We start from the raw sequence: 15,961 nt of genomic DNA, 5'->3' as shown, positions 1-15,961 counted from the left end.
CGTTTCTCAACCAAAAAATGATTAAACTTTTCTATGATTATTCGCTTCACCAGATTAGGAAATACTCCCGTCTTACCTTTGGACACCATTAACATTCCTAACATTCAAAATAAATAATAATTACGAACATGGTTAGATTGATGCTAGTTTTAACTGTAATTTGTTAGCATTTGGATTGATGAAATTTTTCCCACACTAACCTATAGCCAATAGAAGAACTACCCTGTCTAAATCTGAAGGTGCCAAAACCCATCATTTTGATAGAGCCTTGAACCAAACCCACCCTGCAAGTTTTTATTAAAACAAATGATTAAACATATAATTAAAAAGTAATAACATCATCATTAAAACCCGAAGGAGTATCAGCATATCATGTTGCTGCTAGCTGAATCATTCCAACATAACTGAAACTTCACTGCCAGCGTAACACATGTGAACCTGATTTGAGCAAGATAATCAGAAACGGGAAATCGCTCGGTGAAAGAAAAGGCATGGCAGCAAAATCTGGCACTCACATCTTTCGGCTTTTACTTCTTCAACCTTAAATATAAAATTGATTTTAAGATTTTTCCTCATCACCGTTTATTTCCCAGCTTTGACTTTAGATCACTATAAACACGTATTAAAAGTTTGTCATAAATTATTTTCCATTTGCAAATATATCACTTGACTTTTTCCACCATGCCAAAAGGATGACCCCAAGACTAATTAAGCACAGAACATATGGAGCATGTTCTGATATCCTTCGCAGCCATCTCTACCATTTGCGATCACCGAGATAAAATGGCACGTCCGTGCAGAAACATGACTGTTTCTGATGCTGCAAGATACACGCAGAGACACAAAAAGCAACATGTGGTGAACGTCAGGCTTGGTTCGATTAAACAGTTGCGAGTGCTTTTTGACGCGAACAATGGCTTTTGCATTGACTAACCTTGTGAGATAAATATACAGGCTTATACAAAAGGACGGCTGCTGCTGCTAACAACATGGGACCTCGTGGACAGAATATACAACCGGGCCCAAACCGGGGTAGTAACATTTTGACAACAAAAGAAATTTGCCGTTACAAGAACCACCCTCTCAGCAATCTAGAATCTAACTAGCTGAGAGGTGGAAGCCAAAATGGCGCAGAAATAATTATCTACCTGACATTGAGGAGACTACAATTAGCTCAAAGTTGGGGGGAAATGAAGAGACCACTATCAGCCGCGCAGCTTCCACAGCACGGGCACCTAGCAAAGAATAACATGTAGGAGATCAGAAAACCGGAGAGAGAGCTGATGTTTCAGTACATTTGACTCATGCAGTTTCAGTCGGAATGGCCGGCATGGTCATTCCCATATGGATTCAGCATTTTACTGAGAGAATAGGTTTGTTACAGCTAGAAGAAAATAAAAGTACATGCTTGATCACAACTAGCAAGTATTTATCATAGAACAATGTTTCTCATATATTCAATCAAAAGTGGATCACATCATGAATCTATGCGATTTTTAACAATTTTTATAACATATACAAGTTTCCACCTAAGTTGTTACTATCTATGTGGAAACCATGGAAACTACATCATAGAAGTTCATAAAAAGTTCCAAACAATCTCACATATAGATAAGATGATATTAGGCAACCATACTAAATTTTACGAGGAAACTCAACTTCATTGGTGAGATACGAAAGTGAAAAATAACAAAGTAAAAGACAAAAAATCAGAAACAGTTATTTTTTTCTTCACCGTGTGCTAATTTCATGTCACATAAACAAAGTTGAGTTTGCTCTTGAAATTTTGTATGGTCGTATAATACCACCTACTCATATGTGAGAATTTTTTCAGAACTTTTTAGAACTCATATACAAAAGTTTCCAGCTAAGTTGCAGTTCTCTACATATTTTTCCTGATAAACACCATTTAACCAAATGTAACAAGAAAGATTGCATATATGGGAGACCATTAATGTAGAGCGGTGAGGCATTGTGGCCTCAAATCTAAAATTTTGAGGTCATACTGAACACTTGGTCTAATGTTCTATATACTGCAGATATCCCCAAGAACAAATCAGATCAAGATAAGTGAGACCTATTGATAACATGATAGTTTATAAAACATTATGCAGTAATGTTTGAAATATAAAGCACCATGATGTCATGCATTTGGGAGAAGAATTTTCTCAAAAGATGCTGAGGATATAACATTTCCATATGCATAAGCCAACATTTGAGACTATGATAGGATAAGGATTAAGGAATACCTGTACAGTAACTTTACAAAGGGGTAAGAATTTTCTGCAAAAGCTACCAGCCTAATTTCACCATCATCCTGGTCCTGAATTTGAAGGATGAGCATACACACTGCCTTGAACAGCAGGCCTCTGCTGCTGTGACTGCTGTTGCTGCCGAGATTGCTGTTGCTGCCTCTGCCCACCAATACCATGCCCATGTATAGGCACACCACCTGACATTTGCCTTTGCAACATGCCTTGGCTAGACACTGATAACAGCATTTCATTTCCAACAAAGGTGTCTTGAGGTGAGCTCTGCGAGGTTGATGGAACTGCAGTTGGATCATGAGATGACTCTTGCCTACGCTGGCTTATAGATGAAACACCACCTGGGCTACCTGAATCTGTACTCTTTGCAATGGATGTAGAGGGAATTATCTGATTATGTTGAACTTGCTCAACAGGTGATTCTATCCTACCGTCAGTGTTCAGATGTCGGTTTTGTTGCACCATCAATCTCTGGATGTTGTTATGCGATGGATTCATGTACCGTTGTTGCTGTTGCTGCTGCTGCTGTGTAGTCAATGGAGATGATGAATGAAGTGGAGCTTGTTGGGAAGCTAACAGAGTCTGGTTGGGAGAACCCTGCATTGAGTTTTGATTACCTACATCCAGTGTTTGTATTGGTGAGTGAGGCATCTGAGACCCATATATCTTGGGTTGATTCCCAGGTTGAAGCACTGATGGAACCAATCCCTTGTTACCAGAAAAATATCCTGGGCCTTGTTGCACCATACTTTTGTCAGAAACTTGGTTTTTAGGGGTTGTAGAAACACCACTGGCTTGAGGGGCATCAACTGGAGGACTCTGGTGCATCATATTCCCTCGGCCTAAGCTCTTCATAAGCTTAGCCTGCTGGCTACCTTGATTTCGTTGCTGCTGGTTTTGTCTAGACTGCTGCTGACCCTGTTGCTTCTTCTGCTTATGTGAAGTTGTATTGGCAGGCTGGTTAGGAAGCACTGAACTATCTAGTGGATTTTGTGCCGGATGCTGCTGTTTATGCTGTGACTGCAAAGATGGGACAGCACTGGAACCGGGCCCTTGGCTCTGCTGTTGCATTTGTGAGCCATTCTGCACAGTCGACACTGCACTGGCTCCAGAAAGTGGGTGTTGTTGGGTCATCATGTGCTGTTGGATGTGCCTGTCTTTAGCCATGCGCATAGCATAAGCCTGCTGCTGTGGGCTTGACTGGGCTGTTCCTTGAATGTGGGGATGATGTGTATTTCCAATAACGTGTGACTGTTGTGGCATCTGATGTGGTTGTGGCGACTGAACCGGAATGGATTGACCAGGTGAAGATGCTCCGACATTGGAAAATGGACTACCAGTGAAATGAATGGACTGGCTATTTCCCTGTGACACTTGCATCTGATACTCCTGCATCATCTGCCTATGTTCTTCCATATTCTGGCCAGGCTACATCAAACAAATTATAGCATCAGCAACCACATAACAGCAAAAAAGGATAATTCTTAGCTTCTTATCGATTAAATTAAGCTTGGATATCACAAGTATGTCCATTGGTTAAAGCAAACAAAAAAAAGGCAAATTGATGCATGCATCATTACCTACAGGGTGTACTAACATTATAAAAAACAACATGAGTTACTCTCTAGCTAAGATATCCTTTCAGATTTGTAACACAATGTCTTAAAAGTGCCACATGCTTACAATCCAGCAATTGAATATTGAATTGCCAGCTGGATAGACGAATACCACAAATTGACTGGTTTACTCGCCAGATAAGTTCGCCCACAAACAGACAATACAGTAGCTTGAATTAAGGTCATATATGTTCAGTCCATATATTTATTACTTTAAGACTGGTTTTGGAACTGCAGTGTCATCCAGATGATGAGAAGAGAAGGTAGGCAGAATGCCAATTATTCTATGCTTCTAGAGCACCAACCAATGGAGCAGAAGATATGCTGAACAATAAATATCATAACATAGAATGGAAGGGAATGTTTACCCGAAGCATCTGCATTGGATCGCGTGGCCTCAACATAGTATTTCCATGGCCAGGTATGGTACCAGTATGAACATTTGTCGTGTTTTGCATGCCTTGCCCGTTATTGGGAAGCATGTTTCCAGGTGAAACCATATTTAGCATTCCTGAGGAACCAAGCCTTGGAAAGGGCGGCCTGGTCACAGGAGTACCACGATTTAGTCCAGTCATCATCCCTATACCATGAGCACCAGGCATCATTCGAACACCACGGTCAACTCCAGTAGGCAATGCACCAGGAACAGGCACCCCAGGTTGCTGAAGACTTCTGCTGTTGAGCATCTGGTTATACTGAATTCTTTGTTGATCATCACCCTGCAGAGAGGTAGGTCTAGGCATTCCGTACCTAGAATCCCTAAAAAAAAGATTTGACGGATTTGAATATTAGAATTTAGATTTAGTTTTATAAGGTAGAGAAGGAAAACAGGATTTACCTAGGAGCATTCGGTGTTGAGGGTGATGGCAAAGTATTGGCTAAAATCATACCAGGAGACCCTGGTATCCTAGCATTCAGATTGGCAGTAGGAAGGGTAGGACCAATGGAACTGGGACGGTTTGGAAGCATTAAACCAGTTGCGTGAGATCCCGAGTAACCAATAGAAAGTGCATCTTGGTTTGGAGTCATTGCATCACAAAGATCAAGCGGCCTAATGATAGTTTGAAATACGAGTATTATATAAAGCATAAAAAAGACAGTCAGGGACTGAGGGTACAGACAAGAAACATATAAATAGAACAAGCACTGTTCATACATCAAAATGACTCCAGGCGCACATGCTTGAGAAAGTGCATGAGCATGAGAAGGATGTAGCTGATTTATCTGCTTGAGTTCTTGGTTCTCCCCCTGCATGACCAAAAAATGACAAATGTGTGAAAAGGAAAATCAGAAAAATGATCAGATCATGGATAAACATGTAAATTCAGAGAAGAAACACAATTTAATTTGCATATCGCCAAAATAATTATAGCATGACTTAGAACAAAAAAAACAACAAAACTTACTCGAGAGATACCACATATGTCATAAAAATGTTGAGTAAATTGCACTTTTCACAAGGTAAAGTGTGTCCTGTTTCACTTTGCACCAGATTTATCACATACTCTCACTTTACACCCAGTTGTACTAAAATAAGTTTCACTTAACACCAGGGTACATCATAAACTGAGATTTCATGAAATCTTGTACAACCTGAATGAAAGTTCATGAAACATAAGGTCTGTTTGGGGAGCTTAGCAACTGGTGAGAAGAGAAGCAGCTGGTAAGAAGCGAACTTCTCAAAATCTGCAAAAGCTGGGTTTTCCAGCTTTTGGCTTCTAGTTCATTTTCTAGATTCAACAACTCCAAATTCTTAGAAGCTAAGAGTTGTTTGGCAGAACTTTTGACTTCTGGAGATTTTATAAGAAGCTGCAGCTGCCAGAAGCTCCCTCAAACAGGCCCATAGTCTAAGTTTAAAAAGTTTCACAAGATTCACTCATGTTTAACAAGATTTTCCTCCAATTATATGACATAACCTAGTGCAAAGAGAAACTCATTTCAATCAATCCTGGTTTGAAGTGGAAATATTTACTGAACCTAGTGTAAAGTGAAACAAGATACACACTACTCGGTGAAAGGTACGATTTACTCTAAGATTGTATCCATTTTAAGAGTACATTTGTCTCGTTCAGTAAAACATATGCATTCGGTTGCCAGTGTTACGTATCGATTATGTGTAGAAAACGAAGGCATGCATAACAAATCAAAAGGAAGGACCGCAATTCATTAGCATTTTCAATAATTTTCTTCTGCATGTTAAACGGTCAGATGATTTGTCATTATTGCCAGAATTGGAATACTATACACCTCCGATTCCATAATATCTGCTGTTTTAGGCATAATCTCACAAACCAAGGAATCATTAAGTGGGTGCCTGTTTCCTATTATACTCATATTAAATACCGTTGAGGGTACATAAAGCAACAATGAATTGCATTCAGTTTGCTGCATGTGTGCTGGAGTCTAAGACCTCCATTAGATTCCCATGCATACTATATTTTTTGCACTTCCCAGTGTGCATGCTGTCCATCTTTAATAACACCATTAAATATGCCCTCCAAACATGCTCCAACGACAGATTTTCATCCAACAGCAACAACCCATCAGCAACTAACATCAAGAACCAGAGGGAGTACGAAGCAAGAACATATAAAACAACTTGACAAAACAACAGATTAGCATTGAACAAACAAGAATGACAGATCAACAGATTAATATCAAATAAACAAGAACATACAAAATCAAGACTGTAAAATGTTTTTTCCAAAAGAAAAGACAAAGGGATCATCTTTTCGCTTTTTCAAGGAAAAAGCCAGATGGCATATTTTGCAAATGAAAAATAATTTGTGAATAAAACTTTTATATATGTGTTCTTATAGTGATCTAAAAGCAAAAGCTGAAAAATAAACTACGATGAAAAACCCAAAAAATCAACTCCAAATTTAAGGTTGAAAATTCAATTTATTGCTTATAAGCAGAAGCATAAGTGAAAAGATGGGGGTGAAAAAGAACTAACCTTTCTACGAATTGGATGCAATTTTTGCCCAAGGAATATTATTTTCTCAAAGTGTGCCTTAAGAGTCTCTTCCTCGAACGGTCCTTGAAGGCGCTGGAACAGCTGTCTAGCACTACCCTGATATATTTACATGGAACAATGTCAACAGATCATAATGTTTACTGTTAAAAAGATGACACATTTTAATCATCTGTATGAATGAACAATATTCATTCGGAAAAAAAAAAGAAAAAACTAGCCTGACAATCTGCAGGTTGGAACAAAAGCTGCCGACTAGATCTTCGAAATTTGGAGCTTCTAAATCCCATTTACATGCTAAGAGGGATAATTACAAGAAAACATAAATGGAGAGCAAACCTTTGGTATGCCAGGTAGTGTAGATTGATAGTGTTGCGATGAGCCTGAGTCATCTGCGCTATCAGCACCATCACCTGAACTTTTCTCTGTGAGAAGTTTATGGCGATCCTTGCATTCATTAGGCCTTCTGTATATACACTGCACATGTGAAATACCAAAATCCACAATTAAATAAAACATCAATGTAAGTCATCAGATTATTATGATGACAAAATTTGATATTACATAAGATCCAATGAACAACTGAGGAAATAAATAAACACTAATTAAAAAGAGATTTTACAAAAAAGAAAACAAGATGATAAGAAGTGAAGAAATTGCAATAAAATGAATTTTACAAGGAAAACAAAGGTAAAGGTGGAACAAAAGAAGATTTTCATCTCCTAAAAAAATATTACCTTCAACTGGACAATGCTGTTCAGCGCGTCACTAACCAGTTCCCAGTTTTGACCCATATCGTGTACAAGCACAACAAGAGCCTGATATTATAAAAGATATTAATTTATTTCTACATGATATAGCAAGGCAGAAATGATCAATTACTTCAGCATTTAATAACCTGATCCTCAAAGCTCGACCATGGACTTCCAGGACCTGAGTGACCAGGAGCCATCTGACAAAAGGATCAACATTTTTAAGAAAGTAGGCATACTAGTGAATGTGTGACATCCAAGCATAACATGTATTGTACTGAAGAATGGACTACATCAAGTGTTAAGTGAAGAAAAAAGGAATTAAAGAACAAAAATAATATCACATAAGCATTTTTCCTTTATTGTAAACTTCCAGTTCTTTCCCATGCTACCTTTAATAAACTATCACAGAACCACTTTTAGATGACATTTTCAGAGAACCACTCTTTTTGCACAAAATGTCACAAAAGAACACTCTTTGAAGCACCACCCTCATATTGATGAATTGTGCACCACACAAGCATGATTTCAAATACCGGTACTTGCACACAAAAAACAGTAACATACCACTCTATTGGGCCATATCAATAACAGGCTGGTTACCAGAATTTACCATACAAAATTTTAGATTCAAATATTGGTAACTAACTGGTAACTGGACCAGTTATTGGCCAGAAACCATCAGTAAGCAACTGGTACTAAGTGGCCCAAAAAATGTGACATTCATGAAACTGCGTGCTACATCAAATAAAAATGGAATGTGAATCCATGACAAATAAACATTATAGACTATAGCACAACATATATCACTAAGTGCATATGTGGCAAGAGTCTGTAGCATAAACTTAACAGACAAGCACAGGCTGTACAGGTATTAGGTGGAGTGGCATGCAAAATTAAATACACGTGATGGAATGTAACAAATGAACATGATATGTGAATACATCACATACATATATCATTAGGGCTATAGTACAAATACGTCACATACAACAGGCATGGTAGAGTTCCTATGCAAACAATAGGACTATAGGAGGTGTAAGAACATTTTTGAAGATGTGATGACATGAGGATAACACATGATATTATGACAGTTTGACAAAATTGAAGTTTTAAAATCATTTTGGTCAGTTTGTTCCAATACCAGTGACTGGCTTTGGACCGGTCACCGCCAGTATTTGAAACCTTGTTCACATAAAAAGATAGGATCGTGAGATTTACTCAATTCTTTTGGTGATTTATCCTGAGAATATAGTTTAAGGTTTTTGTAGTTTTACCATAGGTAGTACAGGTTTGTGAGATGTACTCAATTCTTTTTGGTGATTTATCAGCACTGTTTTGTATTAGCGATTATACGACTATATAGAATGAGCGTAATTTTTAACAACAGCTAAATTCAACTTCAAATGCATATTATGAAAAGTAATGTGACTGGGAAGTTTAACATATTAAAATTGTGTGTTTGTATACAGATACGAAGAAAATATAAAGCCAGAATGCCAAGAGGTATGAATACCTTGAGCACTTTATTTTTTCTCCCACGATCCCGATTTGTGTGTGTAATGATCTTTATAATCTTCGTAGGATTTGCCATGTTACTCATTTGTGAAGCAGCAGGAGATGCCATTGGGCCGACTGGTGTAGGTGCTTCTAATGAGACATCTGGCGTTTGGTTCATCAATTTAGGCTTCTTGGCAGCATGCTGGCCATTTATCACTGTTGACAAGTCACGTGTGAAAAATTATTCCCATGTGCTCTTAAATAAGAACAAGAACGACTTATTATAATAGCACGCTGACAAGGTATGTGATCTGAAGTAGAGAGAGATACCTATATTTCCATTCGAATCAAATTGGTGAACCTCTGGTCTCTTCTTCAAATAATCCTTCTGATATAGAAAGGAGAAAACATTAATAGAAGATTAATGAAACTACAAGCTTGCTTTGCTATCCGAAAGCATGTAGTGCAGGCTGGAATTTTTTGGGTGGGTGAAAGTTTGTACACCCTCCTCGTTCCTTGTCATTTAGGACATTGACATAGCATCCAATCCACATGTTTGATAATTAATATTTTTAATCATATATTCATCAAAAACATTGTCAATATAGCTATACGGAAGTATTTTCATGACAGATCCAATGCTGCTTTCACATATCAAATAATTATGCATACATTAGAAAGCTATGATTTCGAGCCTTAACTGCACGTATTCTAAAACATCATCTATTTGAGGATGGAGGCAGTACTATTTGATGTTTTCACTAAAAGATGCAATGCTGATAATCCCAAAATTACAACATACAAAACCCCAACAATTCATACAGATGACTAAAGTTTATTCGTTGTCATATAGATCAATATCCACTATCTCATTGTTAACACATATGTATAGCCACTTAAAAGCACTCATGGATTCACCATATAGATTTTGTATGCAAAAGGTGCAAATGACATTCATGTACTACAATCAGTACAGCCAAAAAAGTACCTGCTCATATTGAGCAATCAAATCAACCTGAGGTCTAGGATCACAGGCAGTGCCCTGAAATATCAGCAGAATAAACTTACTCTACAACATTGTAAACAAGACGGAGAGAGAGAGTTGGCATAAAGATCTTAACCTTTCCAGCAATCAAAGAGCATGACTCAGCCACACTTTGAGGTGTCTTGTATCCCGGGTGCTTAGACTTTTTCTTCTTTTTTGACTTAGTAGACACCTCACTGCCATCATACAATTGTCTATCAAAATCAACCGTCGATTCAATATCCACATTCTTCCTTGGAAAAGATCCTCCATGCAATGAACTTTGGTCATCTTGACAAGAGTTTGTGTCTCCGCTAGAAGCATCTGTTTTACTTGTAAATGCAGTGGCTCCAGAAGCATTAGCAGGGTATGGGCTTACAACTCGTTGTCTAGCAGCCGTCCTGATGCGTTTCGTGGGAATGTTAAAGAAATCTGAAGGTCTTTTTCCATTTGATAAAAATGGCTGGTTTCCTGGCTTGTTCTCCACGTAAGGATCATAAGGCATGTCAACACCGGTACCGTAATGTCTTGTGCCATTCATCCTCTGCTGCATCAGGTGTTTCTTTTTGTGACTTGATTTTGATGGCAAACCACCATCGTATGTACCAGGCAATAAATAAGTGCATGCCTCGACATCATCATCTTCATATGAATTTCCCCTATGTGCATCTAAACCACAAAAAAACAACGATAAGAACATGGAATACATGTAAACATTTTTAAAAGCATATCAACGATAATACAGAAGCCAAGAAATAGTGGTGTAATGGATATCTTACCTGCAACAGAGCATGTTGTAGATGGCTCATAATCATCGATCTGTCGAGAGTTATTGGTTTTCTGAATGGACATAATTAATTCTTGATAAATATACGCAGACGACAATAAAGTGTATTTTCGAAAAGAAGATATAATAATGCCAAAGTAATGGACGTCAGACAATAATATGCAATGTCAGTTTATATCAGTTACTCAGATTCTAATGCACAAAAGGTTTGGGAAACAAATGCTATTGTTAATATAGCATTGAGCCATTGGGTAACATCCAACAAAATGTAGTAGCTTATAAAGCCAAATAAAATCTAAAACAACAAGAGGTTCAATTGTCCCAAATTTTATCAAACCAGTTGAAAACAAACAAGAATATTTTACTGTCTGATAATCAAAGACCAAAAAAGATGTATAGCATAAAAACAATTACTGTTATAATGCCATCAGAATACAAAAGCATGTCCTTACCTTATTAACCACAAAAGGACCCACCACATACTCTCTGTATGCCCGCATTGCACCAGGAGCTACCCCATAAAATAGATTTGCCTAAAAGTTAGGAAAAATCATAAAGCACTATCAATCAACAGTTTTTGTGTATAATCCTCCTTACAGAATTCACTTTAAATTAGATGAAATGTTAAATGGTGTCATCAGATAGTTTACTTCTGAAAGCTGGTCTGGCACTTTCAAAATGCCAAAATCATTTAGCCTGTCAGGAGTAGCTGGTGCTTCAGCTAACGACAGACACTCTGATATGTTACAGTTCTTCTCCAGAAACCTAAGTGCGTAACTTTGAATAGGAGACTGAGGAGAACACCTAGGCTTCTCTTGTTCCAGAGATTCGTTACACTGTTGAAATTCATGAACCACATCAAACACAAACATGTCAATCCCTATAAGCCTGTGAACAAAACTTATGCAGCATATATAAACATGGTGTCCCTATTTCATTCCAAGGTGTCTAGAAAGATCTGAAATCTTAAATTGTGTTGCGAAAGTCCTTGCATGTAAATGAAATATAAAAATAGGAACAATTTTAGCAAATTGATTGTGCTGACCTGTTCTTTTTCTGCTTTAACTCCAGCCAGCTTTGTTTCCACAAGCCCAATTGGCTCCTCTGCTTGCTTATCTTTAGGCATTTTACCACTAGTAGCTCGTAAAGTCTCAGCTGAACACCAAAAACTCATAATACTCTTGGCTAGGATTCTAGCAATTGATTTCTGTTTTCTGTAGATGTTTGCTTCCTCAAATGTTGCTCGACCACTGAAGGCAATCCAACGGCACATCTGGGCAGCTGCTGCACTTTTCCACAGGCGCTCCTTTTAAATAGAAAAATCATGTTACATGATAGAATATGTAAATACAATAAAAGAAATGCTACACAACAAGGTGAAAGCCCTTGCAGCCTGCATGGGAACAATAATTAATTACAATATCACTCTAGAGAGTACCTGCATGAAGTCATTTGCCATCCAAGCCATCTCCTCCAGGACAAATTCCCAGTGACTCTTTGGCTTCTTCTCCAAAGAAATATTGCAGAGGGATCGTTCACCAGCTTTCTTGATATTGACCTGAGAAATAGTAAATTACTTTTCAGAAAAGCGATATCAGGAAAGGAGAGAATTATATAGTCTAAGTGTACCTCTATTAATCGTGCCCTTTTAAGGATAGAATCTTCATGGTCCTTCTTGGCAACAATAGAATCTTCGCATTCCTTTTTTTCCATCGTTGGCATGTTTTCACCAGATTCTTTTACATCATTGTCAAGGTTCATTGATGGCACAGAATTAGGCACCTCTTCCGTGAGCAAACCAGACGCCATGGTAACAGGATCCGACTTATCAGCAATATTAAAATCAGGAGAACATTTATTATTTCTTTTCAAATTAGAACTTGATTCCTTATTGACTTTGTCATCACCAGAAGTAGCAAGACTCCCTGTATCCTCTTGCCCAATAACCATCTTGTTGTTATGGACTTCAGCCTCATCTTTGGCATAAATGGTATTGCCGACTTCTGGTTGCACAGAATTAGAAACACCATCAACAACTGTTGGCATGTAACTACCTTCTGCTTGACCATCTTTGTTTCCATCCTTGTCACAAGGTATAGAATCACCTAAAACGTCATCAGACACCTTCCCTGATAAAAAGCTCTCATTTTTTCCAGGATGCTCATCAATGGTCTTGGACGCATCTGTGCATGGTATATCTGCTTCATTTTCATTCAAACTGGCAATTTCTACCTCAGAGGGAGAAACTGCACTTTTGCTAACCATATCATCTGCCTCAACAACCAAAATTTTATCTGAGCAACCATTACCTGCTTTTTCAGCAACCTGGGCTTCCTTCAAGACTTCATTGCATGAAGATGGAAATGAAGAAGCTGGCACTAAAGCAGCTTCTTTTGGAGTTGTGTCAGGGGATTCTGCAGAAGTAGCTGAAGTAACTACCAAATCATCTCCAATAAGCTGTGAATTACCAGTCAGTGAGATTTCCGGTGTTTGCGCACCATCTTTGCCATCTGTTGTTTCATGATTGGCTTCTTGGTTTCCTTCATTAATTGCTTGAGCACTGTTCATCTCCATCGCATCATGATCACCTAATGAAGCAACCTTCGATGTATCATTCCAATTTGGACTTGTTGGTTTTGAATTGCCAATAGATGAGACACCATGATCTTCCGTTTTTGTTTCTTGTATCATCCCTTTTGCATCTTTCCCTTGAGAATATAGTGGGGAAACTGGAAGAGAGCCAACAGACATAGTAGCATTCTCCCTGCTTGATTTTAATCTGCGCCGAGCATATGCCTGGTTCTTTGCCCCAAGGCGGAACAAACCAGGATCTTCAGCCTCTTTCACATTATTTTGACCATCACAACGCACAGACACATCTGGTTGAGATGTGTTAGTTCGTTTAGTACCATGTTTGACAAGTTTCTCCCCGCCTGTGTTGCTGGTATCTCCATCCAAAAGCATAATATTATCAGCTGTGTTAGCATCACGGCATGATGAACTTCCTGGCTTGCCACTACTTTCAACAGAATCCCCATGGGGTGAGGCAGCAAACACAAAGCTGCCCTTAGCTTCACTGCAGGGCAAGTAAGATATAAGGATCATATCAAACAATAATGGCAGCATCGTCATCATGTGACAAACCATGAAAATCATTCTCACCTTATCACATTTTGTTCAGTTGTATGGTCTGCGACTGAAGTGGATTGGACACTAAGTGATGCTACATGCCCAAGTTTGAAATCCAAGGGGTTACCTCCCTGCAATAACAGATTAATAAACCAGGCCAAATGATCCAATGCAAAGTCAACGTACATTATTCAAAACCAGGGAACCAATTGCAGCATACCTTCTCTAAAAATTCAAGCTCCCTTCTTCGTTCTTCACGGACATCATATTCCTGCCTGAAGTTTGTAAAGAGGATTAGGAATCCATAGAAAGTATAAACAGTTTCATGATAAGAGGGTGGTCAATGTACCTAAGCTCCTCCTGAGCTTTCTCTATGGCTGCACGGCGTGGCGAAGCTTTCTGATCAATGCTCACACCACATTCTGCAATTCCTCCCATAGAGCACAGGTCAGTATCCACACAGGATCAGGCTCTGCACAGGCATCACTGCAAGCATTATCTACTCAGCATTCCATGTCATCAATGGGCATGACCTTCTCAAAAGTCCCCGGAAATGGGAAACTTGTTTCCTGCAAATCAAAGCATGTTTTGGATAATAACAAATTTAAGAACGATAGGAGAAACTCTTAAAGGCGACAGCATCCTCCCATATTTAAGATCATGGAAAATACAATCCTTACCAAAAATAAAAAGAAAACAAAATAAATGTGTACTACTAACCTTTTCCCAGTCAATAATATAGCATGCCGAGTCCGACCACCCTTGCCCAATCAAACATGCGCACGCAACGGTTCGACACCCTTTTGGCCTGATTGAACAACACACACATTACGACGGACCGTGCCACAATGCTAGACAGTTTTTCACTAACAAACTGTCCACGTGCCATATAAGACGTACCAAAAAAAAGAGCCCCATTTATTCTAAGCAGCCTGCGAAATTCCGCACTACCAGAGCTCAAAATCTACAGCATGCTTTAAAGCCATGTAACAGTTACAGTTATAGCGAGCGCGCAAGCTGACTACGTTGGAGCACACGTACCCCGACTCCCGTCTCAAATGCAGCGGCAACCAGCCCCAGCACCGGCAGCAGCAGCAGCACCCCCACCCCCCACGCCCACACAGACGCCACAGGCAGCCAGCCAGCCAGCCCGTCCACGCCACCACACGCACACCTCAATTGCGACCCTAGCAAACGTCCGCCAGCCCTAAGGATGCCCCCGAAGGGCGCCATGCAGAGCAGCAGGAGACTCACCTAGGCGGCCCCCCCGCGCCGGGGCGGGGCTAGGGTTAGGGTTTGCGGGGGCAGGGGAAGCCCCCCGGGGGAGGCCTCGGGGCGGGGGGGCCCTGGGCGGCCGGGAGTCCGCAGCGGGGAGAGGGGCCACCTCCGGAGCGCGCGAGGGGATCTCCGGTGGGGGGTGCGGGGTCGCCGGAGATCGGAGGGCGGTGGACGGTGGTGGGTCGCGGGCTCGCGGGGGCGCGGGGAGGTGGTGATACGTTGTATATACAAAGGGGGCGCGAGGGAGGGAGAAGGAGGCGGAGGAGAAGGCGACCGTGGGTTCGTGCCAAGCGGTGCGGTCGGACCCGGTAGCGAAGGCGGGGTTGGGGTTGGGGTTGGGGTTGGGGTTTGGTCTTTTTGGAGAATGGGCGCGCCGGTTGCTCCACTGCTGTATACTGTAGCCATGGACCACTGCGAGTGAGTGACTCGCGTGCTTGCATATGCACGTGGCACAACTGCATACATCTCGGTAGTTACCGGTTAATAGTTACTGCTATTTGGAATAGGTGGTTTGGTTTTATCTGGTCTTCGTTAGGGTTAGGCTTATTGTGCTATTGGAATAGTAAATTTGGTTTTCCGTAAAACTAGACATTGATATTCTCTGAGAAGCTGATCCTCGGTATTTAAAATACAA

General features: G+C 39.9%; 1 protein-coding gene across 2 annotated transcripts; it reads right to left on the bottom strand.

Annotated features, from left to right (window-relative positions):
- Positions 1-900: 900 nt before the first annotated feature.
- Positions 901-14,863, bottom strand: LOC102716260 (chromatin modification-related protein EAF1 B-like). Of its 2 annotated transcripts, XM_006644244.3 has the most exons (23): positions 14,770-14,863; positions 14,399-14,618; positions 14,270-14,324; positions 14,083-14,180; positions 12,550-13,996; positions 12,359-12,478; positions 11,966-12,226; positions 11,571-11,756; positions 11,373-11,453; positions 10,913-10,973; positions 10,231-10,802; positions 10,098-10,151; positions 9,440-9,497; positions 9,126-9,325; positions 7,756-7,809; positions 7,595-7,675; positions 7,197-7,334; positions 6,840-6,956; positions 5,040-5,131; positions 4,722-4,934; positions 4,252-4,642; positions 2,250-3,695; positions 901-1,235 (listed from the first exon to the last, which is right to left on the bottom strand). In XM_006644244.3, the coding sequence occupies exons 2-22, from the start codon at positions 14,485-14,487 to the stop codon at positions 2,313-2,315; spliced, it is 5,751 nt and encodes a 1,916-aa protein (XP_006644307.1). In that variant the 5' UTR covers positions 14,488-14,618; positions 14,770-14,863; the 3' UTR covers positions 901-1,235; positions 2,250-2,312. The 2 variants fall into 2 exon arrangements, with proteins under 2 accessions (XP_006644307.1, XP_006644308.1); XM_006644245.2 differs by lacking the exon at positions 10,098-10,151 and having other exon boundaries at positions 14,770-14,857.
- Between the last annotated feature and the right edge of the window lie 1,098 nt (positions 14,864-15,961).

Source organism: Oryza brachyantha, chromosome 1 (genome assembly GCF_000231095.2).
Source record: "Oryza brachyantha chromosome 1, ObraRS2, whole genome shotgun sequence".
Classification (NCBI taxonomy): Eukaryota; Viridiplantae; Streptophyta; class Magnoliopsida; order Poales; family Poaceae; genus Oryza; species Oryza brachyantha.
Note: the sequence above shows the minus strand (reverse complement) of the source record. Positions and strands in the feature narration are given on the sequence as shown.

What these genes read in the sequence shown, in the direction of transcription:
- LOC102716260 (XM_006644244.3), bottom strand. Translation starts at nt 14,487, where the DNA reads ATGGGAGGAATTGCAGAATGTGGTGTGAGCATTGATCAGAAAGCTTCG. An exon ending in AGCTTGAATTTTTAGAGAAG is followed by an intron (nt 14,181 to 14,269) that starts GTATGCTGCAAT and finishes CTGTTATTGCAG; the next exon opens with GGAGGTAACCCCTTGGATTT. An exon ending in CACTACCTGGCATACCAAAG is followed by an intron (nt 6,957 to 7,196) that starts GTTTGCTCTCCA and finishes TAAATATATCAG; the next exon opens with GGTAGTGCTAGACAGCTGTT.